The sequence below is a fragment of the Fundulus heteroclitus genome, chromosome 20, assembly GCF_011125445.2.
Source record: "Fundulus heteroclitus isolate FHET01 chromosome 20, MU-UCD_Fhet_4.1, whole genome shotgun sequence".
Taxonomy (NCBI): Eukaryota; Metazoa; Chordata; class Actinopteri; order Cyprinodontiformes; family Fundulidae; genus Fundulus; species Fundulus heteroclitus.
Genome location: NC_046380.1, coordinates 864,614 through 889,459, shown reverse-complemented (window position 1 = coordinate 889,459; position 24,846 = coordinate 864,614). Strand labels below are relative to the sequence as shown.

General features: G+C 49.7%; 2 protein-coding genes across 3 annotated transcripts in view; both read right to left on the bottom strand.

Annotated features, from left to right (window-relative positions):
• Positions 1-1,356: 1,356 nt before the first annotated feature.
• On the bottom strand, positions 1,357-5,552 carry LOC105917785 (protein phosphatase 1 regulatory subunit 15B). 2 transcript variants are annotated; one of them, XM_036151715.1, is made up of 3 exons: positions 3,774-5,551; positions 3,435-3,734; positions 1,357-3,031 (listed from the first exon to the last, which is right to left on the bottom strand). In XM_036151715.1, the coding sequence occupies exons 1-3, from the start codon at positions 4,989-4,991 to the stop codon at positions 2,822-2,824; spliced, it is 1,728 nt and encodes a 575-aa protein (XP_036007608.1). In that variant the 5' UTR covers positions 4,992-5,551; the 3' UTR covers positions 1,357-2,821. The 2 variants fall into 2 exon arrangements, with proteins under 2 accessions (XP_036007608.1, XP_036007607.1); XM_036151714.1 differs by having other exon boundaries at positions 3,435-5,552.
• A 2,864-nt stretch (positions 5,553-8,416) lies between these two features.
• Positions 8,417-24,846, bottom strand: part of pik3c2b (phosphatidylinositol-4-phosphate 3-kinase, catalytic subunit type 2 beta) — a 29,067-nt gene continuing 12,637 nt past the window's right edge. Inside the window, exons 13-34 of the mRNA XM_036151691.1 lie at positions 24,076-24,243; positions 22,132-22,246; positions 21,847-21,989; positions 20,872-21,060; positions 20,701-20,794; positions 18,753-18,847; positions 18,426-18,606; positions 18,011-18,118; positions 16,561-16,653; positions 16,366-16,495; positions 16,154-16,290; positions 15,913-16,082; positions 15,678-15,834; positions 13,773-13,882; positions 13,297-13,492; positions 11,591-11,715; positions 11,394-11,511; positions 11,167-11,242; positions 10,936-11,042; positions 10,688-10,816; positions 9,192-10,052; positions 8,417-9,128 (exon numbers count right to left, since the gene is read on the bottom strand). Coding sequence (XP_036007584.1) covers positions 9,861-10,052; positions 10,688-10,816; positions 10,936-11,042; positions 11,167-11,242; positions 11,394-11,511; positions 11,591-11,715; positions 13,297-13,492; positions 13,773-13,882; positions 15,678-15,834; positions 15,913-16,082; positions 16,154-16,290; positions 16,366-16,495; positions 16,561-16,653; positions 18,011-18,118; positions 18,426-18,606; positions 18,753-18,847; positions 20,701-20,794; positions 20,872-21,060; positions 21,847-21,989; positions 22,132-22,246; positions 24,076-24,243 — 2,833 coding nt within the window. The 3' untranslated portion in view covers positions 8,417-9,128; positions 9,192-9,860. The remainder of the gene's footprint in view (positions 9,129-9,191; positions 10,053-10,687; positions 10,817-10,935; positions 11,043-11,166; positions 11,243-11,393; positions 11,512-11,590; positions 11,716-13,296; positions 13,493-13,772; positions 13,883-15,677; positions 15,835-15,912; positions 16,083-16,153; positions 16,291-16,365; positions 16,496-16,560; positions 16,654-18,010; positions 18,119-18,425; positions 18,607-18,752; positions 18,848-20,700; positions 20,795-20,871; positions 21,061-21,846; positions 21,990-22,131; positions 22,247-24,075; positions 24,244-24,846) is intronic.

Sequence of the window (24,846 nt, the reverse complement as noted above, 5' to 3'; positions counted from 1 at the left end):
GCTCCACATTAATGTAACTGATAGATGAATAAATACGGTATTTTTAGGTGTTTACTGGGCCTGGCCAATATCAGGAAAACATCATTATAATATCATAATCACATCATAATCACAGTGTTATTATGGGCTGCCAGCTCTGACCTTTGAACTAGAAGTCAGAGCTCACCTTAACTTTTTGTAAAATAAGCTGATCTGGTGGATTTAGTTATTTTGTGAGCGAGCTCGAGGGCTCCTCACCTCTGGGGTTCTTGTGGGTCACTGGTGTAGGTAGAGCAGATCTGGTACCTGCACCAGGTGCCTGTGGCCCCACCTTGGTGGCCCCTGGCCTGCAGGAACCTTGTAGGGAACCAGGCTAGTGTTCTGGAAGGTTCTTCTCCGCTCTGCATCTCCACTGCAGACATCTGGACCACATCAGAACCAAGCAGGTATGATAACAGAACCTTTGACCCAGTCCTCCACGCTGACGGTCAGAGGTTTCCAGATGTTCATTAAATCCACAAACCTTTAAAGGAAGCGCAGCTATCCGTGTCTCCATGGCGGCATCAAAGAGACGTTCAGGTTTCTCTGCGCTTTATGTTCTAAGTCACAGATTAAAGGGATTTAAACTATCCAGTGTGTACTGAAGCCAGCAGCTCTCGGCTCCTGTAAAATATTTTCTTCCAACACGTTAAAACCCAGTCGGACCGGCAGCAGAACCACAACGAAACAACCCCGGATCTGGGTCATTTGAGGGACCCAGTAGATTTAAAGGTTCTGGAGGAACCGGTTCATAAAGCCCATGAACTGGACTCCTTTCTGATTGAAATAAGTTGTGAAGTTCAAGTTTTTACACAATGGGAGCAAATCATTTTATTCATTAAACACTGAATAATTCATTCATTCGCACTTATTATCCATTTATTAGAGGCTGTGTTTTTATTTTAACTGAGTTCCTGTGTGAGGATATTTACCACCCAGCGCCTTAAATCAGGCTGAGGCCACCCAGTGGTCGCCAGCGGTACTGCAGCTGGACATGATCACAGGTGACTGACGTGACGTCAGAAAAGTGAAACTACACCTGGTTTCTCTGCAGGAACCGAGACCTTCTCCAGATGTACCAAACATCAGCTTCAGCGCTGACTGGAGAAACTTCCTGCTGCTGCTTAAAGTTCTCATAAACTTAACTTTTTTCTCCGGGAATCTGTAAAAAACCTGAATTTCTAATATCGTTTTATTAAAGGCATGTTTGTCATGTCTGAAGAACATTATCTTTAGTTTTAGTTGGGAATTAGTTTGTGTTGTTCCTGCTCCGTCAGAGGCGAGAGTTCCCAGCTGCCCTGAACGCAGCATCCAGCGTGAAAAGAAGACAATGCAGAGTTTGATCAACACTGATTTATTAGATCATCGTTAGTCTGGGAGGCAGAAGCTGAGTGAGCGTTAGAAAAATAAAATTCTGGTTAAAATAGGATTCTGATCAAATGTTCACTCTGACGAATATCTTCAGCCCTGAACTCGATCCGGCAGAACCCACTGCTGTTCTCAGGCCTGTGGAACCGAACGTTTACCTGACGGGCCCTGAAGGCACCACAGACCTCTGCAGGTGAATCTACCTGTCCAGATCTCGCCTCACTCTCTAATAAAGATGATCGAGCATCAAACATCCTGAGTTTATCTGCGGAGGCGGGCCATCAGAACCATCAGAACCATCAGGGTCCATCAGAGCCATCAGGGTCCATTAGAGCCGTCAGAACCATCAGGGTCCATCAGAGCAGGCGTGAGTTCTAGCTCAGGGTCAGAACTTAAACTCATTAAACTGGATTCATGGTTCAGAACATCGTGACACAAATCTGGAGAATTAAAATTCAGATTGTTGGTTTAAAAGTGTTTAATGAGGATCAGACACGTCTCAGAATTCCCACACTGTCTCAGACCATGAAGGCAGCAGCGAGATGATTGGACGGCGCCACCTCATTAGTAGCCATTCCCTGAAAGTGAGGATGATGAGGTAGATGGATGAAGGTGACACTGGACTTCACTTCCAGTTGTAATGGAAACTAAAACCAGCAGACCGGTTCTGAAGAGTCCAGGTTCTGCTACAGAACCAAGCGCTTGGTGCCGGATCACCGTTCAGTCTGAAGTGATGCTGCCTTCAGGGCCTCCCCCAGTGTGGGAACTCTGAGCTGTGGGTTTAAATCAATGCAGACCCGTTCGTCTGTCCCGTCTGCACAGAACCTCCTATAATCGGGTCCAAATGGAAATAAGTTCCTACAATCATTTCTTCCACTGATTTATTCTGGAGGATAAAACCCTGAAACCCGTTTAAAGGTCCAAAATACTCCAGGCGGGCCAACTGACGGCACCGACCTGCAGAACAATGTGAGGTTCTGCAGAGCTCAGCTCAGGCGCTGATCCGTTTAACACCACAGTGATTGTGATCAGAACAATACCGGTTAATAGTTCTGCTCACACGGAGCAACACTCCCATCATCTTTGGCTTTAATGGGACTGAACGGGACCGGGCCGACCGCCGGTTCTGACCCGTTAACACCCGCTGCAGCTTTTACTCTGTCCCTTTAAATCCTTAAAATAAACTTTAATTAGCAATAATCTAGATATTAATAACATAAAATACTGAAAGTCCTTCAACATCTGAGTTTGACCCGCCGGGCCGAGCAGAACCAGCAGAATCAGAACCACCGTCAGGCGGTGAAACAGCCTCTGATTGGCTGCGTAGTGATTTTGGTGAAAGCAGCATTTCTCCTCACAGCCCAAGGTCCGAGCCCAGCGCCGTCACGGACCAGAACCGGGTCAGAACCGGCGGCGGGTGCGCCTGTGGCTGGGGTCAGGTGTGAGAGAGGGCGGCGAGTCTCTGGAACACCTGTTGGCGGTGCTGCGGCTGCAGACAGAACCCGATGCTCTGCTCCACCTCCTGACAGCGCCGCAGGAACCGGCACCGGTCCCGGGCCAGCTCCTCCCACGGGCCGCGCCGGTCCTCCTCCTCTTCCTCGCCGCCGCTGGCGAAGAACTCCTCCACGTCGTCACAGAAACGCACCTGGAGGCAGGAGGACAGGTGAGGTCAGAGCAGGTCCACAGGAACACGTGAGAACTGAGGTTCTGGATGAACCGGCAGCTGGTTCTGGACCAGAGTTCTGTTCACGCTGCTGGAGGCGGTTCCTCTGAGATACTCCCTGGAACCTCCTGGGTTTCACTGGAGCTGCTAAGAACCTGGTTATCCTGTTAATCCCTAAAGATATAGCGCTCTGTGTGTGTATAGATAATGATACATTTATTAAAATTTATGAGTGGCTGTTTTATGCAACATACATCCTGTCACTCAGATTATTTAAACGCACTGGACCATTTGTTATAATAGATATAGTTATATAGCAAAAAAAACGTGAACATTAGTTAAGTAGTTGATTAAAAATGATCCTGCGCCTCCTGAACTCACTGACCTTCTTGCTGCGGCGAGCCTCGGAGAAGCCGCTGTCCAGCCGCTCCTCCGCCTCCTCCCTGCGGTACTCAGGCGGAGCTGCTGGCTTAAGCCGCAGGTTCTGGGGCGCCGGCTCGGTTCTGGTCCTGGCGCCAGGAGGCCCAGCGGGCCCCGAAGTCCTGAGTGGAGCCGTGAAGTTGAAGGGGCTGTAGGGGTCCGAGGAGCAGCTGAGGGAGCTCAGCAGGCGGAGGCTCTCCGCTTCCTCCGCCTCGCTGGCCGAGTCGTCCCAGGAGTCTGAGGGGGGGGAGGCCGGCGGGGGGGCCCCACAGGGCGGGGGGGCTGAGGCCCCACCAGGGGGGATGGGGGCCCCACCGGGCGGGGAGGCGGGGGCCGTCCTGCCGGTGTGCAGGGGGGCCCTGAAGTTACGGAGGTTGTAGGGGTCCAGACTTTGGCACAGGGAGGTCCAGAGACGCTCAGCCTCCTCATCCTCATCTTCATCATCCTCATCCTCATCAGAGGAGCTTTCACTGTTGAAGCCGTCATCATCATCATCTTCATCATCATCCTCATCTTCATCTTCAGACTGGGAGTCTGACTGGCTGCTGCTGTCATCATCTTCATCATCCTCCTCCTCATCCTCGCTGCAGGGGCAGCCCATGATGAAGGCGATGTCTTGGTTCCGGCACCAGGGAGCAGGGAGAACCTCCTCCGGTTCGGGTCCTTCTCCTGGTCCGTCCATCTGAGGGCCCTGGGGCTCCTGCTGCTCCTCGGGGCCCCCCAGCTGGGACAGCAGGGCCCGCTGGGAGAGCTCCTCCTCCAGGCTGGAGTACCCGTTATCCTGCTCCGGTGGGGGCCGCGCCGCCTCTCCGGGGCCCCGCTGGACCCCCAGGAGCCCCTCCGTGTTCTGGACGCAGTGAGGCTGTCCACCGCGGGCCCGCTGGGGGGGTCCAGCGTTTTCCCGCAGCACCGACCCAAACACAGCGGGGGGCTTTGTCCTCCCTGGGGGGCCCACACAAAGCCTCTCTGCGCCATCTTCCCCCAGGATGAAGCCGCCCCACCAGGGCCCAGCCTGGCCCCCGGGGCCGCTCCTCACCGCGGGGCCCGCTGACACCCAGGCCTTGGCCTCAGCGGCCGGTACTTCCTGAGAACCCAGCAGAACCTGGTTAATCAGAGCCCGGAAGGAGGAGGAGACGTAGCCCGTCTGCGGCGGCTGGAGCTCCGTCTCCCCGGAGGACACCGCGGGCAGCCAGGGCACTGCGCCGCGGGGCCCCGGCTCCAGGACGCCCGGTCCGTCCTGCTGACCCCGCGGGGAGGGGAGCAGCGACGCTGCCGGCGGCATGAGTTCGTGTAGCTGCCGTAAAAGCTCCCTCTCCTCGCCGAGGAAGCCGAGGCCGGCCTCCGCGGGCGCCGCGCTCCACAGGCGCACCTTCCGCAGCAGCGACACCGCGGGCCTGGACAGCAGGCCGAGCCACGAGCTTTCCTGGCTGTCCAGCCCGACCGAGGCCACTCCGAGCGGGGAGGACGGAGCAGAGCTCCGGCCGTCAGAGAATCTGGCGTCACTGCTGAAGCTCCGGAACATGTTGTCGGGTTAGAGTCCAGTTCACCGAGGAGCGGTTCTGACAGCTGTCCGGCTCACAGACCGCCGACGCTGCGCGGGGACCAGCAGATATGCTCCGGGAAACCGGCGTCGGGCTCAGAACGGTTCTGGGACTTTCTCCGCGTGGAGCGAGAACTGAGGCACAGAGCCAGGCAGGACATGTTGGATCCGTGAAGCGAGGCCTGGTCCCGGTCTGAGAGGCGGAATGGACCCATTCTGTCCCGGTTCTGACAGGAGCGGCAGCTGCTAGCTAGCTAGCATTAGCAGCTAACTGACGGTTGGTTCCCGCGGCTTCAAACGGACCTCAGAACCGGCTCCGATGCGCTGCCTGCCCGCTGTCTGGTGCTGGCCTCCGCTCGGTAACACTAGTCGGTGTCCGTCCTCGGTGGTCAGAGCCGTCGGGGTGCTGCTGCTGTCCGGCTGCCGCTCCGGCGAGATTTCATCAGAAAGTCGTCGGGGCGTCCTTCCTTTTCCGGTAAGCGGCAGGCGCCGCGCGGCGCCGCGTCACGGAACGCTGCCGCGCGGCAGAGGCGGCGCGCCGCTCTGTTACGTAAAGAGCTGGAAGCGCCACGTGTTGTAGAGCGTGAGTTCAAACGTTTAATGTTACAGGTACCGATCAGAGCCTGGGCGGCCAGAACCTGCTAAAGGTTCTGTTCCGGTAAACAGAACCAGTTCACCACCATCTGCAGGTCCAGAAGCTCTAAAATCCCAAATGTGGGACAAGGATGCTAATGAGTGACCAACAGTATGATGACGTCACAAATACACATCTACGTTAATCCATCCCTGCTTTGCCTGTTAGTGCAAGTTTATTACAAAATGTAATTCCAGTCAGTTTTATTTATATAGCTCCAGCTCTCACCACATCTCATCAAGGCTCTTTCCAAAGTCAGCTTCCATCAGATCCTCCAGGTTGGTGAGAAAGTTTCCTCTCTAAGGAAACCCAGCAGGTTGCATCAAGTCTCTCCAAGCAGCATTCACTCCTCCTGAAAGAGCGTAGAGCCACAGTGGACAGTCGTCTGCATTGTTGATGGCTTTGCAGCAATCCCTCATACTGAGCATGCATGAAGCCACAGTGGAGAGGAAAACTCCCCTTTAACAGGGAGGAGAACCTCCAGCAGAACCAGAACCAGGCTCAGTGTGAACGCTCATCTGCCTCCACCCACTGGGGCTTAGAGAAGACAGAGCAGAGACACAGAAAGCTCAGAAGCTCACATTGATCCAGGAGTACTTTCTATGTTAGAGAAGACAGAGCAGAGACACAGAAAGCTCAGAAGCTCACATTGACCCAGGAGTACTTTCTATGGTAGATGGTAATAGAGGATGATCTGCCTCCCCTGATGATGTCACAGCTAACAGAACGCCAGACCAGGTGTACCTTCTATGAAGAGAAAAATAACAACAAGCAATGCAGATTGGAGAGCAGTAGGAGAACTCGCAGAGAGAGAGAAATAGACCCTGATGTCCTCCAGCAGCCTAAGCCTATAGCAGCATAACTATAGAGGTAGCTCAGGGTAACATGAGCCACTCTGACTAGAAGCTTTGTCACAAAGGAAAGTTTTAAGATTAGTCTTAAAAGTAGACGGGGTGTCTGCCTCACGGATTCATCAGGATTTATGGATAATAATAGCTGAGTGTCATCAGCATAACTTCTTCGAAGTTTAATAAAATTGTTTATAAAGTTGTTTTTAAGTTCAGGCGAAAAATGTTAAAAGCTTTTAAAGCTTAACCTCTTGTCAAAGCTTATCAGAAAGCTGTTTTAAAGTATTAATATGGCTGCTGGACCTGGTCTGTCTAGTTTCCAGCTGTTTCTCACTTCTAGTCGCTTCACATCAGCCTCTCCTCCATAACCTTGGCAAACTGCACACTAAACTCTCTGAGGACCTTTCTCTGCCTTCAGTTAGAACCAGTCTCCATCTTGACTGTTGGAGCCCATTCCTGCAGCTTTTCCAGGAAGTAGGGCGAGTTCAGCTGGAAACAGGAAGGCCTGGCACAAAGACGGCTTAAGTAGGACATAAAAAAGTGCTGGAGACCTAAAAAATCAAAGCACAAAACTAAAAGTAGCTCATTTTTTAGGAACAATCTTAGAATCTCCCAAATTTCCCAGATTTAGATTTTTACCTCGGTGAAATAAAAGTTATTCTCAAAGCATCTCATTAACAATCAGAGAATTATCAATATATAAACTTTATCATTCATATAGAGGGAAACTACTTAGTTCCAGCAGCCTGTGGGTTACAGGTGTGGCTCTAGTGACGTCATTTTATTGAGGATAAATAAACAATAGGATTAACATAGAGTAATCATGAATAAATAATAATTTAGCTAAGTTTTATCATCATGACACAGGTAACTGAATCCAGTCTAATCGGTTAATTTTTCTCCACTGATCAGAGCACAGGTGAGGGTTTCTGTTGGTTCATGTATCGGCCAATCAGCTCTCACCTACCTCTCTGAAACTGAGAGCTGGTGGTACCTGTACTGACCTTTGAACTGGAAGAGTCAGAGCTCACCTTAACTTAAATGAAAATGTTCATGCTTTGTTACCCATATTGTCATTTTTAAATTTATATAAATGCAAGTGTGAATAAACAGTAATATTAACGGAGTAAAATAAAGTTTTAGATGCAGCTCACTGGTGGGTTGGGCTGTTTTTAGAACAGGCTTGTGGCCCACATGTGGTCCTCAGTGGGCCGCTTGGAGCCCACGGGCCGCATGTTGGTGACTCCTGGCTTAGACAGTGTCACACCTAACAACGGGTCAACCACACCTACTCACTAAGATAACAGCTCCCTCTGAATACCCTTAATAACAGCTCCTGCTCCTAGCTCCTAGTTCCCGCTCCTGTCTCCTACCTCCTGCTCCCTGACCTTTCCTGGGTCAGCAGAACTCCATCAGGGAGGAAAGGAGCTTCATCTGCTGAGCTGCTTCCAGACTTTAACTCTGACGTCATTAGTGACGGAAACATGGAGGATGGAGTCAGATCCTGCAGCCTTCTGGACATGAGCTACAAAGAGACGCTCTCTGCTCTACGGAGGTTTTTGATGGTTTCTGTGAGGCGGCGGTGCTGATATGTCATCCCACGCAAAGGATTGTGGGAGACGTTATAGCTTCTTAGTGTTTTAGGCTAAGCTAGGAGCTCTCTGAGGATCTTCTGAGCCATTGATCTGAGGACCTGGATTCCTCCCTGCTGATCAGACTGATCTCTGCATGACCACCTAATGATGAGGGTCCTGCAGATTAATCTACAGATGGATTTCCAGGCTGGATGGGACTTCTGACTGGATCTGATGTATGTAACATATTTCTATGTGCTTCAACATTAAAGAAAAGCTTGAGTGGAGTTGAAGTCTCCAGAAGCTTTAAAGTGATTCAGACGTAGACCAGGAGGAGTCAGGAGACACCGCAGAGTTTTCACTTCAAGTTTATTGTTTTTAGTGCAAATAATGAAAAAAGATTCCAGTTAAAGTAACTCGTCACATTTTTATTTTCAAGGTTCAGTCTAATCAAGCGGTGGCCATCCAGGGGGCGGAGCCTACACTGTCTGAGCAAGGTGGTGGGCGGAGCCTCCCTGCTCTCACCTTTACGCCACCTGACCAGAGCGATCGCCCTTCTTGTGTTGCTGGTCCCATCATGGCGTCTGCAGGTTCATCAGGTCCAGCTTACCTCCTGCTGGTTGTGCAAAGAACCCCATCAGACCCTGTAAGCCCGGCCAGGTTTCTGACCCCACATCCTGCTCAGGTGCGCCAGCTTGGACCAGCGGACCAATCACAGTCATGGATCTGCAGAACAGAGACTGGGTGCATTCAGTCGGCGAGTTTTCCTCCTAACGCACAACAAAGGTTGGACACGGCCAATCCCAGCTGACAGGAGAACCAGAACCAGAACCAGAACCTGCTGCTCCGCCCGGGGTTCCTCAGGTTCTGCACATTCAACATTATTTACAAAAACATTTTTATCTCAGCATCCAGAATCTGTGACGTTTACATCGGTCAAAGGAGCTGAACGGGTCGGCCCGGCTGATGGAGGCAGATCACTGCTGGCAGACGAGCGGCGCTGGTGGTCGCTCTGCGGGGAAGCTGATTGGTCAGGCAGCCCCAGGAGTCACCGCGGTAACACCTGCAGTCACCGCGGTAACACCTGCAGTCAGCGCGGTAACACCTGCAGTCAGCGCGGTAACACCTGCAGTCACCTGCTGAGACCACAGCTGCTACACAAGCCTGACCTCTGCAAGGTGTGTGAAGGAAGGCGGGGACACAGGGAGCCCCAGCCAATCAGAGCTCAGAGCTGAGGAAGGGCCAATCACACCTCAGCCAGATCACAGCCAATCAGAGCTGGGAGGAGAGAATCAGCCGCGTCTTCAGATACGTCGAGGCTCCGCCCCTTTCTGTCTGCAGCCGGGCCGAGCCGGGTCACCTAACTGGACCGGGTCCTGGGTTCTACAGCTGCCACATTCGTCTGGTCTACAGCGCATAAAAATAAATCAAGTGTCCCAGAGAAACCTTAAAACCGGGTCGGGGGACAGAGGCGGACCTTGGCGGGTCCAAACTCCTGGACTCTGAGCGGTTCTGTGTTTAATTCTGAGGATTGAAGAGTGGGTCTCAGTCCTTCTCTTCTCCGGCTCGTCACTTCCTGTTTCCAGCTGCTGTCAGTGGGTCAGAGGGCGGGCTGATGGAGACGTGTCTGGACCCAGAACCAGAACCCCGGCAGCAGCTCCATCGCCTTGCAGACTCCAGTTACAAAGGTTAGTCCAGCTTCAACCAAACGTCACATTAAATCATCTGAAATGTCTACAGCTAAGCACCTGCAGCAGCTTTTACTTTGAAAGGACTCCCCTGGGCTTCCCGCCCCTCAGTGGGCCGACTCTGAGCCGGCCCGGCCCAGTTGGTGCCAGTCCACCCAGTGCTGACCCGGGACTAGCCTAGTCAGGGGGATGAAGGTCTCCCCCAGCAGCGTGTTCTCCCAGAAGGCGCCGTCGCTCAGAACCCTCAGGTGGATCACCCTCTGGTCCAGGTCCCCCCGGGGGATCCGGTCGTAGACCAGCTGCAGGAAACACACACAGCTGATGTTCTCCAGATGTTCAACCATGGACCACCATCTGCTCGGTTACAACTATTCCAGCAGAGCTTTAATAGCATCCTGCTGTTTCTGGTTCTGATAACTGGACCACAGTGTCTGATCCCAGAGCAGCTAGCAGGGTTAGCGATCCGGTCCAGTCAGCGTTTCTGGTCCTACAGGGGAGGAGCTTCTGATTGGATCAGGGCAGGAACCCCTGACCCAATCAGGGGAGGAGCTTCTGATTGGATCAGGGGAGGAGCTTCTGATTGGGTCAGGGGAGGAACCCCTGATCCAATCAGGGGAGGAACCCATGATTGGATCAGGGCAGGAACCCCTGACCCAATCAGGGGAGGAGCTTCTGATTGGGTCAGGGCAGGAACCCCTGACCCAATCAGGGGAGGAGCTTCTGATTGGATCAGGGGAGGAGCTTCTGATTGGGTCAGGGCAGGAACCCCTGACCCAATCAGGGGAGGAGCTTCTGATTGGATCAGGGCAGGAACCCCTGACCCAATCAGGGGAGGAGCTTCTGATTGGATCAGGGGAGGAACCCCTGATCCAATCAGAAGCTCCCACCTGTAGGACCTGCTGTCTGAGCTGAACCTGGCGACAGGATGTCTCACCATCTCGTTGTAGGTGGGGTTACAGGTGCGTCGCGCCGCCTTGGTCTTCCTCTTGCTGGTCTTCTGGGGGTCCGGCAGCAGGTACAGCTTCACGTAGGGGTCCGGGTCCGTGCCGTCCTGGAGGGGCTGCTGCAGAGAGACACCAGAACCAGGCCGGGTCAGTGCAAGGCTCAGGCCTGCAGCCAATCAGGAGACAGGCCATGAGGAGCACCGACAGAACCAGAACCAGAACCAGCAGAGGGACTGACCAGGCCTCTGATGTGGATCACCATGATGAGGAGCTTGTTGTTCTTGTAGGAGATGGACAGTTTGACCTCCCCAAGCTCCGTTCCTGCGGCTGGAGACCAGGACACCTCTGCAGCAGACACAACCGCCAACATGTCAGAACACGAGAAGGGCTGGGTCCAGATCGTAGGCCGGGCCCTTCCAGGTGGACTCGCAGCAGGAATCCACCTGAGGCTGCAGCAGGTGAGGCGTACCTGCTGGTTTGCTGCTGTGTCCTGCAGTCCTCTCATCTCTGGACAGAGGGTGGAAGAAGGTGTAGACCAGGTCACACTGGAGACACACAGGTGTTAACGGCTGACAGACCCACCAGAACCCTCACAGAACATCTGCTGATCAGCCAATCAGAGCCGAGCAGAGACCAGAGGGACAGACTCAGCAGCCAATCAGGAGCGAGCGGAGCCGTGCCTTCGCCCTGACTCACCTGAGCCACCTCCGGCGCCGCGTGGATCAGGTGCCACACGTAGCCGTTCAGCTCATCCTTCCTCCTGTCCGCCGTCGCCTCGCTGCGGGAACGGCCAATCACGAAGCGGCTGGGGAAACTGGGCGGAGCAAAAAGGGCAGTCAGGACCGTCATTCCCGTTAGATTACCTGGCGGCAGGTCGTGTGTGTCTGGGGCACCTGGGCAGTTTGGAGGAGGGGAAGACCAGCCTCAGTTTGCTGTGAAGTTCCTGGAACTCCTCAAACGTCCTCTGGACCAGCGTCACCTCCTGCTGGCCCTCACGCTCCACCTTCACCACGAAAACCTGGAGGTCACCAGAGAAGAACATGCAGGATGAGCCTCAGAGGGAAACACCTGGTTAGGTCTACAGCAGCCTGAAGGACAGCAAAGCTCTCTGCTCTCCACAGACCTTCAGTTTCTGGATGAGAACAGCAGAACCAGGTTCTAGTCAGACCTGCAGTCCTAACGATATATCTATCTATCTATCTATCTATCTATCTATCTATCTCTATATATATATATCTATCTATCTATCTATCTATCTATCTATCTATCTATATATATATATATATATATATATATATATATATATATATATATATATATATATATATACATACATACATACATACATACATACATACATACATACATACATACATATACATATACATACATATATATACACATATATATATATCCAATCCAATCCACTTTATTTATATAGCACATTTAACAACAGACAAAGTTTCCAATGTGCTGTACATAACAAAAAAATAAAAATAAAATTAATCCAGTTTAAAAAAAAAAAAAAAAAAAGGACACAAAGGACCACACAACTAAGCGGCGTTAAAAGCCAAAGAGTAAAAGTGGGTCTTAAGACGAGACTTATAACACTCCACCGTAGAGGCAGTCCGTACATATAGGGGTAAAGCATTCCAAAGTTTAGGGCCAACTACAGAAAAGGCTCTGTCCCCTCTGGTTTTTAGCCTCGTCTTAGGCACTATTAACTGAAGACGGCCCTCAGACCTCAGAGCACGTGCCGGAGAATAAATCTCGAGGAGGTCGGTGATATATTTAGGAGCCATCCCATTCAAGGCTCTAAACACAAACAATAAAATCTTAAAATCAATTCTAAAACGAACAGGGAGCCAGTGCAAAGACGCAAGAATTGGTGTAATATGTTGATATTTTCTGGTCCCCGTTAAAAGACGAGCCGCTGCATTTTGGACTAACTGCAGACAGGAGAGAGCTCGTTTGCTAATGCCTGAATAAAGTGCTGCAGTCCAGACGGCTAGAAATAAAACAGTGTAAAACCTGCTCAGAGAGGTTAAAAGATAAAAACGGTTTTACCTTAGATAAAAGACGAAGATGATAAAAACACGATTTTAAAACGCTATTTATCTGTTCGTTCAGTTTAAAATCGCTATCTATATATATATATATATATATATATATATATATATATATATATATATCTATATCTAGAAGGTAACGGCTCGCACAGGTAACGGCTCACCGTAGGTAACGACTCACACAGGTAACGTCTCACACAGGTAACGGCTCACACAGGTAACGGCTCACACAGGTAACGGCTCACACAGGTAACGGCTCAGCACAGGTAACGGCTCACACAGGTAACGGCTCACACAGGTAACGGCTAACACAGGTAACGGCTCACCGTAGGTAACGACTCACACAGGTAACGGCTCACACAGGTAACGGCTCAGCACAGGTAACGGCTCACCGCAGGTAAAGGCTCAGCGCAGGTAACGACTCACGCAGGTAACGGCTCACACAGGTAACGGATCACACAGGTAACGTCTCACACAGGTAACGGATCACACAGCTAACGACTCAGCACAGGTAACGGCTCAGCACTCACATAGCCTTTGTTGGCGGTGCGCAGGTGCTTGCAGACGTAGAGGTTCTTGATGACGCCGTCGCTCCTCGCCGTGTGGACTCTGGGAGCGAAGGACAGCGAGGGGCGATCCTCAGACGAGGCGAACTTCATCTGAGCCAGGTTGTGGATGAAGAAGTTCAGCTTGGTGGCAACGCTGCCCAGACTGGACTCAATCAACCTGAAGAAGAACACCTGGAGGTTAAAGGTCATGGAGGTCTGTGAGCCTGCAGCTGTTCATCAGGTCTGACAGCTCCACTAATCCCTCAGAGCAAACACGCTGAATCAGCAGGAGCCAACATCTGACAACCTGAAAGATCTAGTGGAGAAAGAATGAAGGTCCTGGAGAAGACCAAGAAACCAGAACATCAGCAGAGACGAGCTGTGGAACGCCTCCATCACCGAGAGGCCCCACCCTAAACGGCCCTGTGGAGGACAAGGACCCGCAGGTGGAGGTGTACCTGGTGAAGTACATGGTGGCATCAGCCTCAGACTCGTGAGGCCTCAGGGCGTCATAGACGTACTTCAGGTCATCCAGGTCAGACAGTTCAGGAATCCCACAGGACAGCATCTGAAACCAGACACAAGGTTTACTGCTGAGGTTCTACTCTGGATAAATGAAGGAGCTGTGACGTTCTTCAGGAGAACCATGAGCAACGTGTGGAGAACATGGACTGGTTCAGATTTGTCTGACAGATTCTAGATGTTAATCTAGACTCTCAGTGCCTGGCAACTTCTCTTTACGTTAAAATGATCAGAACGCAGAGCAGGAGGAGTCATGTCACCGATTTTAAAGTCATTAAAACGACAAATAAAGGCCTGATAGTTTGCTTTGTTAGAAAGTTAAGTTAGGACTTATTTCTTTTGCTTCAGGCCCATTTCAATGCTTCCTTTCCTGGCCAGGATTTGGCTCTTGATCCCTGCAAGTGTTCCAGCATTCTGGTAAATCTCTCTCAACGTAAACTTTGGGTCTCTGATGATATTTTCACGCAGTGATTCTGTGCAGCTTATTTCAGACTTCATACCATCTAACCCTGCTAAGCAGGTGTTGGGCTGGTGTTCCAGGATCTACTTTAGATCTGGTTTTTATTATGAGAGCTGCTGTATAGATAAAGTTTTACTTACTATAGAACCCATGGATGGAAACATTAACTTTCTTCAACACTCTAATTTACACAGAGAATTAAATAGTGACTTATGAGACGTCAACCTCAGCCTAACGAGTCCGTAATTAATTAATTTTCTCCCTGATAATAAATTATGGAGGCTTGAAAATCATTTTCAATTGAAGGTCAAAGTGTTCTGACTGGGATTTAAACCCAAACATTGACTAACTGGCTGTTAAATGAAATAATTCAAACTGCAATCTGCAAACTCTGTAAAAAAAGCTTTTAACCACAACCTGAACAGTCAGTGGGTTCCAGCTGGTGGGAAAGAGAACCTTCATCGGTTCTAATAAAGTCAACTTGATCAGAAAGTTCCCTTTCATTTAGTTAATTAACATAAATTAGATTTATGTTATTGATAGTTTTACTCGTGTAACCCAATAAAAGCAGGTTTCTAATGTAGTAGCTGGTGAACAGATCATTTAATCCAGACTTTCTTTCATTATTTCTTTCATTTTTTGTTTGTTTGGGATCAAATTAACCCTAAAATGAATAAAGGTTCTGAAGACCAGCGCCCCCTGCTGGTTGTTCAGGGTAAATCACCTTTTTATCACATTCTAGACATTTTAATTCTGTGATTAAATTACACAATTGGCCAAATGACTCATTTAAGACTTTAAGACTCGGGACTAACGGGTCTTTAAACTGACTCGTGATTCACCCATTAGCTGCAGAACTCAGCAGGTAGTGTGTGCAGGTGTGTGCTCAGCAGGTAGACAGGTGTGTGTACTCCAGGTAGACATGTGTGCGCTCAGCAGGTAGACAGGTGAGTGTGCTCAGCAGGTATACAGGTGAGTGCTCAGCAGGTAGACAGGTGAGTGCTCACCAGGTAGACAGGTGAGTGCTCAGCAGGTAGATAGGTGTATGTACAGCAGGTAGACAGGTGAGTGCTCACCAGGTAGACAGGTGAGTGCTCAGCAGGTAGATAGGTGTATGTACAGCAGGTAGACAGGTGAGTGCTCAGCAGGTAGACAGGTGAGTGCTCAGCAGGTAGACAGGTGTATGTACAGCAGGTAGACAGGTGAGTGCTCACCAGGTAGACAGGTGTGTGTACTGCAGGTAGACAGGTGAGCGTGCTCAGCAGGTAGACAGGTGAGTGTACTCAGCAGGTAGACAGGTGTATGTACAGCAGGTAGACAGGTGTATGTACAGCAGGTAGACAGGTGAGTGCGCTCAGCAGGTAGGCAGGTGAGTGCTCACCAGGCCCAGCAGGTTGAGGAACAGGTGCGTGTGCTTGCGGATCAGGTTGTACGCCTCACAGCAGAGATCCACGAATTCGTGGAAGCGGCTGGAAGGTTTGTCTCCCCCGTTGATGACGTACGCCATGTCGGAGGTGAAGACGAACGGCGCGCGGTCCCTGCAGAGACAGCCGTGATGACATCAGCAGTCCCCACACCTGTTCAGGTAACACGGCCAGCTTTGCTCCACGTCTCACCGTTTGATGTTGCCGAACATCTGGGCGTGTCCCAGGAACTTTCCGAAGTCGATGTGGAACATGTGGCCGCTGGTCTTCAGCATGATGTTGTCGTTGTGGCGGTCGCAGATCCCCAGGATGTAGGTGGCCACGCAGCAGCCGGCGCACGAATAGATGAAGTTCTCCACCGCCTGCAGGAAGGGCTTCCTGTCAGGACCTTCAGAATAAAAGCCCGGCGGCGAGCGGCCAGGTGAGGACTCACCTTGTCGTACTGCTCATCGGTGGGGTTGTGCTTCTGCAGCCAGTCGGCCAGCGTCCGATCCTTGAAGGATCCCGTCACCCCGTGTTCCACCTGGATCTTCCTCAGAGTGTCAGCGTGAGGAATCATCTCCACCATACCTGGGGACAGGTGAGCCACCTGTCAGCTGGCCTGAGAACAGCCACACCTGTAGAGCTGGTGTCACGCCACCTCACCTCGCCCTCTGCCCGTGGAGAAGCACTTGAAGATGACCATCCGCATGTCCAGCCCCTCCTGGATCCAGATCTTGTTCATGATCCGGATCATCTGCAGAGTCAGCATGTCCTGCCGCAGGTCGTCCCCTGACTGCACACAGACGCTCGTTAGTTCCCGCAGGTGTGGGCTCACCTGTGCCGGCAGCCAGGTGCTACCTTGAAGATGACGCTGATGTTGTCTCCCCGGGGGTCCAGGTTCTGGAAGGACAGCTTCAGAGGGACAGCGTTGGAGTTGAAGAAGGAGCAGGACTGAAACGGAGGGAGAACCTGTGAGAACCTCACATGTTCTAGTTCCTGCTCTCAGCTGGCGAGGAGAACTCTGAAAGGTTCTGAGAACCAGCAGCAGGCGGCTCAGGGTTCCTCAGGGTTCCTCAGCGCCGCAGGTCCAGGGTTCTGCTTCAAAGCCCGGCAGCTTCAGCTCATTCAGCTGCACCCACGGCTTGTTCGGCTAAAGTTAGTGCGCCCTGACTAAAGTTAGTGTGCCCTGACTAAAGTTAGTGCGCCCTCACTAAAGTTAGTGCGCCCTGACTAAAGTTAGTGCGCCCTGACTAAAGTTAGTGCGCCCTGACTAAAGTTAGTGCGCAATGACTAAAGTTAGTGCAACCTGACTAAAGTTAGTGCAACCTGACTAAAGTCAGTGCGCCCTCTCATTCCCATTAATAACATTGCAGATTGACTTTAATGCAGCGTAGTCAGTGTTCAGCTTGGAGTTCATTTTCTTTCTCCTCAAAATAACTCCATTGTTGTCTAGACAGCTAAAGTTAGTACACCCCACAGTGAAAATGTCCAAAATGTGTCCAATTAGCCTGAAGAGGCAGAACCTTCTGGTTTGGCTCGGTTCCACCAAGTGGATCAGTTCCAGTAATCAGGGCAGTCAAAAGTAGCCGGTCAACGGCGGCAAATCGCCGTCTATAGCAGCTCTTGCCGCTGCCTACATTTCCCCGATTATATAATGGAGCGATATTTCTGCCTTCTGGTTGAGCGCAGGAACCAATCTGAGCTCAACTCTGAAAAACGGCCAAGCGAGCGCACAGTATAGCTGGTGTTGAATATGGAATGAGCAGGTTAAGCGCGCGAGCAGAGAAGGAACTGAGCGTGCTCAGAAGTTAGTAAATTGTCATATATTCACCTAATCTGATCTGTTTAATAAGGTGTTAGTAATTGAAATTCAGCTAATTTTATGCAAATGTGTTCAAAAACTTGTTAAAACATAACATGTGAAAAAAATGTTTTAAGAATAGTAATCATAAAAAAACAAAAGTTGTTTTTGAAGAATTGATCATTCATTTTTTTGCTTTTTATTCAATTTAAAACATGCACTCTGACTCTATTGTTTAAATAATCACCTGTCTTGAAAGCTTCCAAAATACATCAGGGAGACTATTTTTCAAAATTCTCCCCTCTGGGGCTCAGGCACCGATATGAGTGAACCCTCCTACCTGATGTGTGTGGCCTGCTACTGTAAAAAAGTTTGACTGCCCTGAGTAATTGCAATAAAGATGGCTACAGACGTGTGTAAAGTTAACTAAGTTAATATTTTTCAAAATAAAATACCCAACAAACTAAACCAAAAAAAGACCAAAGAGGCATTCTGCAGGTGACTTACCTGGATGTTGATTGCTGAGACAAGCAGCGCCGGGTTCAGAGGTAGCCTGCAGCTGCTGTTGACGGAGAAGAACTGCTTCATCTCCTCCAGACTTTCTCTCAGGACGCCCTGAACACACGTTTTAAATTACTGGACCTTCACTTCCATTCATTTTCAACCTTTCCATGGCCTAACCCTCAACCTGACCCTGATCCTGCAGGTATAGCTAATGGATGGATGGACCTAAAGCTAACCCACTAGTTCACCACTTCATAATGCTGATCTGCTGTCAGGCAGGAAGCCTAATCCAACATCAAACTGTGGTGAGGGACATCAGTGACATTATTTCCTGGCTACAGTTAGAAAACTGATCTGAAACCTTCTGGTAAGTTATATATACCAGGACTCAGCTCTCTGTGATGACGCTCTGCCTCACCTGTCTGCTGGACGGCGGCGCATCTCGGACCTTCTGGGCCACCTTGGTGAGGATGGAGACGAGCCAGCACTGCCGGTCAAACTCGTCCCTCAGAGCTCGGCCCACGCAGCACAGCAGAGCGGCCAGCAGGTGCTGATAGCGAGCGCTGAACTGACTGTCCTGCAGGTTGTCCTTCAGCAGCCTGACGGACACAGAGACGGACACAGAGACGGACACAGAGACAGCTGCTGAGCAGAGACGCTGGCTCAGGCCGTTAGGAGGACCAGAAACTGGCTGTCTGGCTCCAGCAGGCGGGGAACAAACAAACAGAACCAAGCTGCTGCTCACCAGAACAGGTAGTGAGCGATGCGGATGTCCCCGATGGCTCGCCGCAGGAGGAAGCGCACCAGAGAGCTGTCCAGGTAACACTCGTACTTCAGAGCCTGGAACGCAGACAGGACGGAGATTTAAAACAGAACCAGCATGGCAGAACCGACAGGAACCGGCTGTGACTGCTGCCAACAGTTTCTGGTTGGATTTTCCTGCCTTGCTCTAAGGAAACCCAGATTCTCTGGAGCTCAGTTTAGTCTGTCAGTACCGCTGAGAGCCGAGCCTCGGCCATTTTTACTTTAAACACACAAGGTGCCATTTAAATGTCTGCTAAACATTACTGACAGTCAGAAAAATGCTCAGACATGCGTAGAAAGTGCTGATTCAGCTAAAGTTGCCTGGGTGTTCTGCTGGTCACCTGAAACTGATCCTGTTATCTTGCAGATGATTCTGTAGCTCTTTGTCCTTCTCTGATCTTCTTTCCCTCCTGAAGGGAAAGCTTTTTCCTCCTCTTCAGCAAAGGTGTTATCTCAGGGTTTATCTCAGGTTTGTTACTTTCATGAGGCCCAGTAGAGTCCAGCAGAACTTGATGTGGTCCGTGGTGCATTATTTTACTCCATGAGGACAGCAGAGGTCATCCCAGCTGAAGCAGCCTCTCAGGGCTTCTTCTGTCTCCTCTGACCATTTCCTCGCTGTATTACAGCTGTCTGTCTGAGTACAAGGGGCGTATAGACAGGCTGGAGGTGAGACAGGCTAGAGGTGAGACAGGCTGGAGGTGAGACAGGCTGTCTGAGGGAACCGGCATGAACTGCAGTGTTTTTGCTAAATGTAATTGATCGTGTTCGTATGAAACGTGAATCAAATAGCAAATGATCGGGTTCAATGGCCTTACCTGTTTGCTGTGCTGGAGAAATGTGGTTTACCTTTAGTTACTTTACTCTGAGCCCTCTGCTTTACACAAACTCTCAGATATCTAGTCCCTTTAGCCTGTTTTGTGGAACAGTTTAGCGATGTAACGTCTTGCTATAGCTTTCTGCAGCTGTACGGACGTATGCCGTGTTGGGAGGTGTGGAGCACAGCGTCTCCCTTTACGCGGATGACGTCCTGATTTACGTCTCTAATCCAGATGAACCGCTTCCTGCTGCTTCAGCGATGCTCCGTCATTTTAGGAGCTTCTACAAGCTGAACACCAGAAAGACTGAATTCTTCTCTATCAATGAAACAGCATGAGCCATAGACTTGACCAATTCTAGTAAATGTACCAAATTTACTTATTTTGGATCCAAAGTTTGAAGATTTATGTAAAGAAAATTAAGTGGTTTTACTAGTACAGAGTAAACAGTTCCTATCACAGTGATCAGCCTTATTAATGTTTCTGGTTGGTGTTTGCCAAACTTTGTTTCTGTTTCTTTAATTAGGACAAACCTGCCGGTCCTGACTGGGAGTTCTGTCCACAGCAACATCTCTCCTCTGGCTGTTGCCTTTATGTTCTGCTGCATCTTTTATAAACCCACTAAACACTCCCTGATGTTTAGGAGACCATCTGGCCTTTGCAGTTTTTCTGTTTGGAGTCTTATTGTTGCTAATCATTCACCTGGTTCACTTTGTGAACTCTGATATCTGTCATGTTTATACAGTTTGTTTTATGTAGTGTGGATCCAGGCAATGTATTAAAATTCATAAATCCTGTCATGAAAGTCAAGCTCAAAGCTTCTCTTTCCTACAACCTGGGTCACAAATGTATGAACAAATGAGCAAATTAGTTGATGGCATCATCAGCTTGACCAGGGCTGCACCATCTATCATTTACAAACACAGCAGCACCTCCTCCTCTCTTCTTAGCGCTGATAATTCCTCTACTTTGTTTGATTTATAGCTGGTATGTAATGTCAGGTGGAAATTGCTTCTGAAACCCTCTGGGCAACAGACAGCTAAGGCAGACAGGTGAGAGAGCGCTGTAGATTACCTGAACCAGCTGAGGCAGGAAGTCCAGCAGCTCCGGGTCTGATATGGAGTCCATCCATTGAACCGCCGTCCTCCTCAGTTCCTGATCTGGAAACCTGGGACACACAGGAGGTTTGACCAGTCAGGTGAGCTCACCTGGTCATCACAGGTTCCTCTGTAGATGAGAACGTACAATGCATGCAGCAGGCCCAGAGCGTCCAGGTAGCCCAGACACGCCCACTGACGCAGCAGGGCGTAGATTTCAGGCAGACATGACCACTGCCAGCAGGGGGCGCTAGCCAGAACCAGCGGCAGCGCTGCACTCTCTGACTGACAGAAGGCCTTCTTCTCCCACAGCAAGCGCTTGTCTTCAGTCGTCAGCCTGCAGATCAGGAGGGAATGACATTCAGACAGCATGGCAACAATATGTTGCTCTCTTTAAGAAATATGAAACTTTCTTTCTTTAACAACGTTTTGCCTGTCATAGCGTCTGAGTTGACTCAGATAATAAACACGTCCCTTTCCAGTCAGGTTTCCTCACCACAGTACAGACACCGAGGTGTTTAATGACATCCATAGAAATACAGACTGTGGAAGAACCACCGTGCTGGTTCTATTGGACCTCAGAACCTCAGTGCTGGTTCTGTTGGACGTCAGTGCAGCATTGATACTGCTGATCACTCCATCCTGTTAGAAAATCACATGTGGGGTTCTCCAAGGTTCCATCCTGGGTTCCTCCTGTTCTAGATCTACATGCTCCTCTAGCTCAGATCATAAACATCATCAGCTACCATCACTATGCAGACGACACACAGCTCTACAGCTGCTCAGAGCTTTATATCTTAAATGTTTTTCTACTTTTCTTTCTTTTTAACCTATAATTGTATTTATGTGTTCTGTGTCTTTCTTTTTTTTAAAGGACCGATTATTCTGCTCTTTCAGTGCAGCGCTGCTTGTTGCATAAATAAAGGCGCGTTCAGCAGATGCTCAGCATCAGCTTCACGTCTGAGAACCTGCTGAGGGTTAGAAACACGTGAGAAACCTTCACATCTCCGCTAACAGACGTTTGATGAGGTGGAAAGTGTCGTTAAAATGGAGCGAGGCAGAGAGTCACTGCAGACGCTCAGCTCGTCTCATGGTGACACGTGGAGTTCAGTGTGTGTCTGACCAGAAGAAGGCCTTCTTCTGCAGGACGTCCCGCAGCTGGATCTGACCGATGGTGTCCAGCCTGCTGAAGTCGTACTGAGGGCAGAAGTCTGCGGGAGCAGGTGTGCTGAAGAACACCTCGAAGGAGGATGTGGGGAAGTCCACCTGAGGAGCAGAGGGACGCGGCGTCACTCAGTCTGACCCGGATCAGCTGGCAGGGCCCGTTAACTTCCTGTGTGCATCCTCTGCTGCGACGTGCATTACAGCCAATCAGGCAGCTGCTTACCTGTGCAGGTGCGGCTCTTACCTGCAGGATGACGCTGTCCGGCTGGCTGAAGTTGGGCAGACTGGTTCTGGCGTTTCCGCTCCCCCCCGGCGTCGAAGGCCACAGGCCCAGTAACTTCCTGCCGCATGTCAGGACACTGCACACAATAAACACACACCTGTAACAGCACACACCTGTATCAACACACACCTGTATCAACACACACCTGCATCAACACACACCTGTATCAACACACACCTGCATCAGCACACACCTGTATCAACACACACCTGTATCAGCACACACCTGTATCAGCACACACCTGTATCAGCACACACCTGTATCAGCACACACCTGTATCAGCACACACCTGTATCAGCACACACCTGTATCAGCACACACCTGTATCAACACACACCTGCATCAGCACACACCTGTATCAGCACACACCTGTATCAGCACACACCTGCATCAGCACACACCTGTATCAGCACACACCTGTATCAGCACACACCTGTATCAGCACACACCTGTATCAGCACACACCTGCATCAGCACACACCTGTATCAGCACACACCTGCATCAGCACACACCTGTATCAACACACACCTGTATCAGCACACACCTGTATCAACACACCTGTATCAGCACACACCTGCATCAGCACACACCTGTATCAGCACACACCTGCATCAGCACACACCTGTATCAGCACACACCTGTATCAGCACACACCTGTATCAGCACACACCTGCATCAGCACACACCTGTATCAGCACACACCTGCATCAGCACACACCTGTATCAACACACACCTGTATCAGCACACACCTGTATCAACACACCTGTATCAGCACACACCTGCATCAGCACACACCTGTATCAGCACACACCTGTATCAACACACCTGTATCAGCACACACCTGCATCAGCACACACCTGTATCAGCACACACCTGCATCAGCACACACCTGTATCAGCACACACCTGTATCAACACACCTGTATCAGCACACACCTGCATCAGCACACACCTGTATCAGCACACACCTGCATCAGCACACACCTGTATCAACACACACCTGTATCAGCACACACCTGTATCAACACACCTGTATCAGCACACACCTGCATCAGCACACACCTGTATCAGCACACACCTGCATCAGCACACACCTGTATCAGCACACACCTGTATCAGCACACACCTGTATCAGCACACACCTGTATCAGCACACACCTGCATCAGCACACACCTGTATCAGCACACACCTGCATCAGCACACACCTGTATCAGCACACACCTGTATCAGCACACACCTGTATCAGCACACACCTGTATCAGCACACACCTGTATCAACACACACCTGCATCAGCACACACCTGTATCAGCACACACCTGTATCAGCACACACCTGTATCAACACACACCTGTATCAACACACACCTGCATCAGCACACACCTGTATCAGCACACACCTGTATCAGCACACACCTGCATCAGCACACACCTGTATCAGCACACACCTGTATCAACACACACCTGTATCAACACACACCTGTATCAGCACACACCTGCATCAGCACACACCTGCATCAGCACACACCTGTATCAGTACGCCCACTTCCTGCTGCTAGAGCTGCGCCTTTAACCGGGCCGCTGGAACTAATTAATTTCCCTTTATGGGGATGATAAAGTTTATCTTATCTACATGTTAATAGTTGTTATAGAAGCTTTTGTGCTCATTTCCTCCACTTTAAACTAACGGATCAGCCAATCAGCTCGCTCTGTTTCCACCATCTTCCTGCTTCAGACACCTTTACACTCACTAAACGTTCTCCTCTCCATTCCTAACACTTTAGCCGCTCTCTGAAGGCCTGAGATTCTTTGTGGATAACTTTTATCTCACCGAGGTAAAAATCTAAGAAAGATCTAAGGAATCCGGCCCCAGACCACTTCCTGGTCTCCGCATCATGTGACTCACTGTCTGAAATTAAAGAGCGGCATGGTGACCCAGCCCAGAGCCTCCACACTGCGCCTCTGCTTGCTGCGGTCATCCGCTCCTCCAGGGGGCGGCAGAGGGCTGGCGTACAGCGTGACGGTCAGCTGGGACTCCCGGGGCAGCTGGTTGATCTGAACCGGGAAGCACACCCTGGGGGGGGGGGGGGGGGGGGGATGGAAGCACATCGATAAAATAGAAATCATATTGATCGATATCGATAATTAGCAAAAAGATTCAAAACATGCATTTCAAATGCAGCCCTGACCATTTTATGCTGATTTATAATGACTTATAATTTATGCGGATTTATAATGATTTATGTTTTATAATGAATTATAATGACTTATAATTTATGATGATTTATAATGAATTATAATTTATGGTGATTTATAATGACTTATAATTTATGCGGATTTATAATGATTTATGTTTTATAATGAATTGTAATGACTTATAATTTATGATGATTTATAATGAATTATAATTTATGGTGATTTATAATGACTTATAATTTATGATGATTTATAATGACTTATAATTTATGCTGATTTATGATGATTTATAATGATTTAAGATTTATAATGAATTATAATGACTTATAATTTATGCTGATTTATAATGACTTATAATTTATAATGAATTATGATGACTTATAATTTATGATGATTTATTAATAATTTATAATGAATTATAATGACTTATAATTTATGATGATTTATAATGACCTATTTTTAGACACAAACACTGAATTCA

Bases quoted from the DNA above. Each gene is read 5' to 3' on its own strand.
- LOC105917785 (XM_036151714.1), bottom strand. From the start codon at position 4,991: ATGTTCCGGAGCTTCAGCAGTGACGCCAGATTCTCTGACGGCCGGAGC. The intron at 3,032-3,434 runs GTCAGTGAGTTC...TCCTGCCTCCAG, and splicing joins AGGCTCGCCGCAGCAAGAAG to GTGCGTTTCTGTGACGACGT.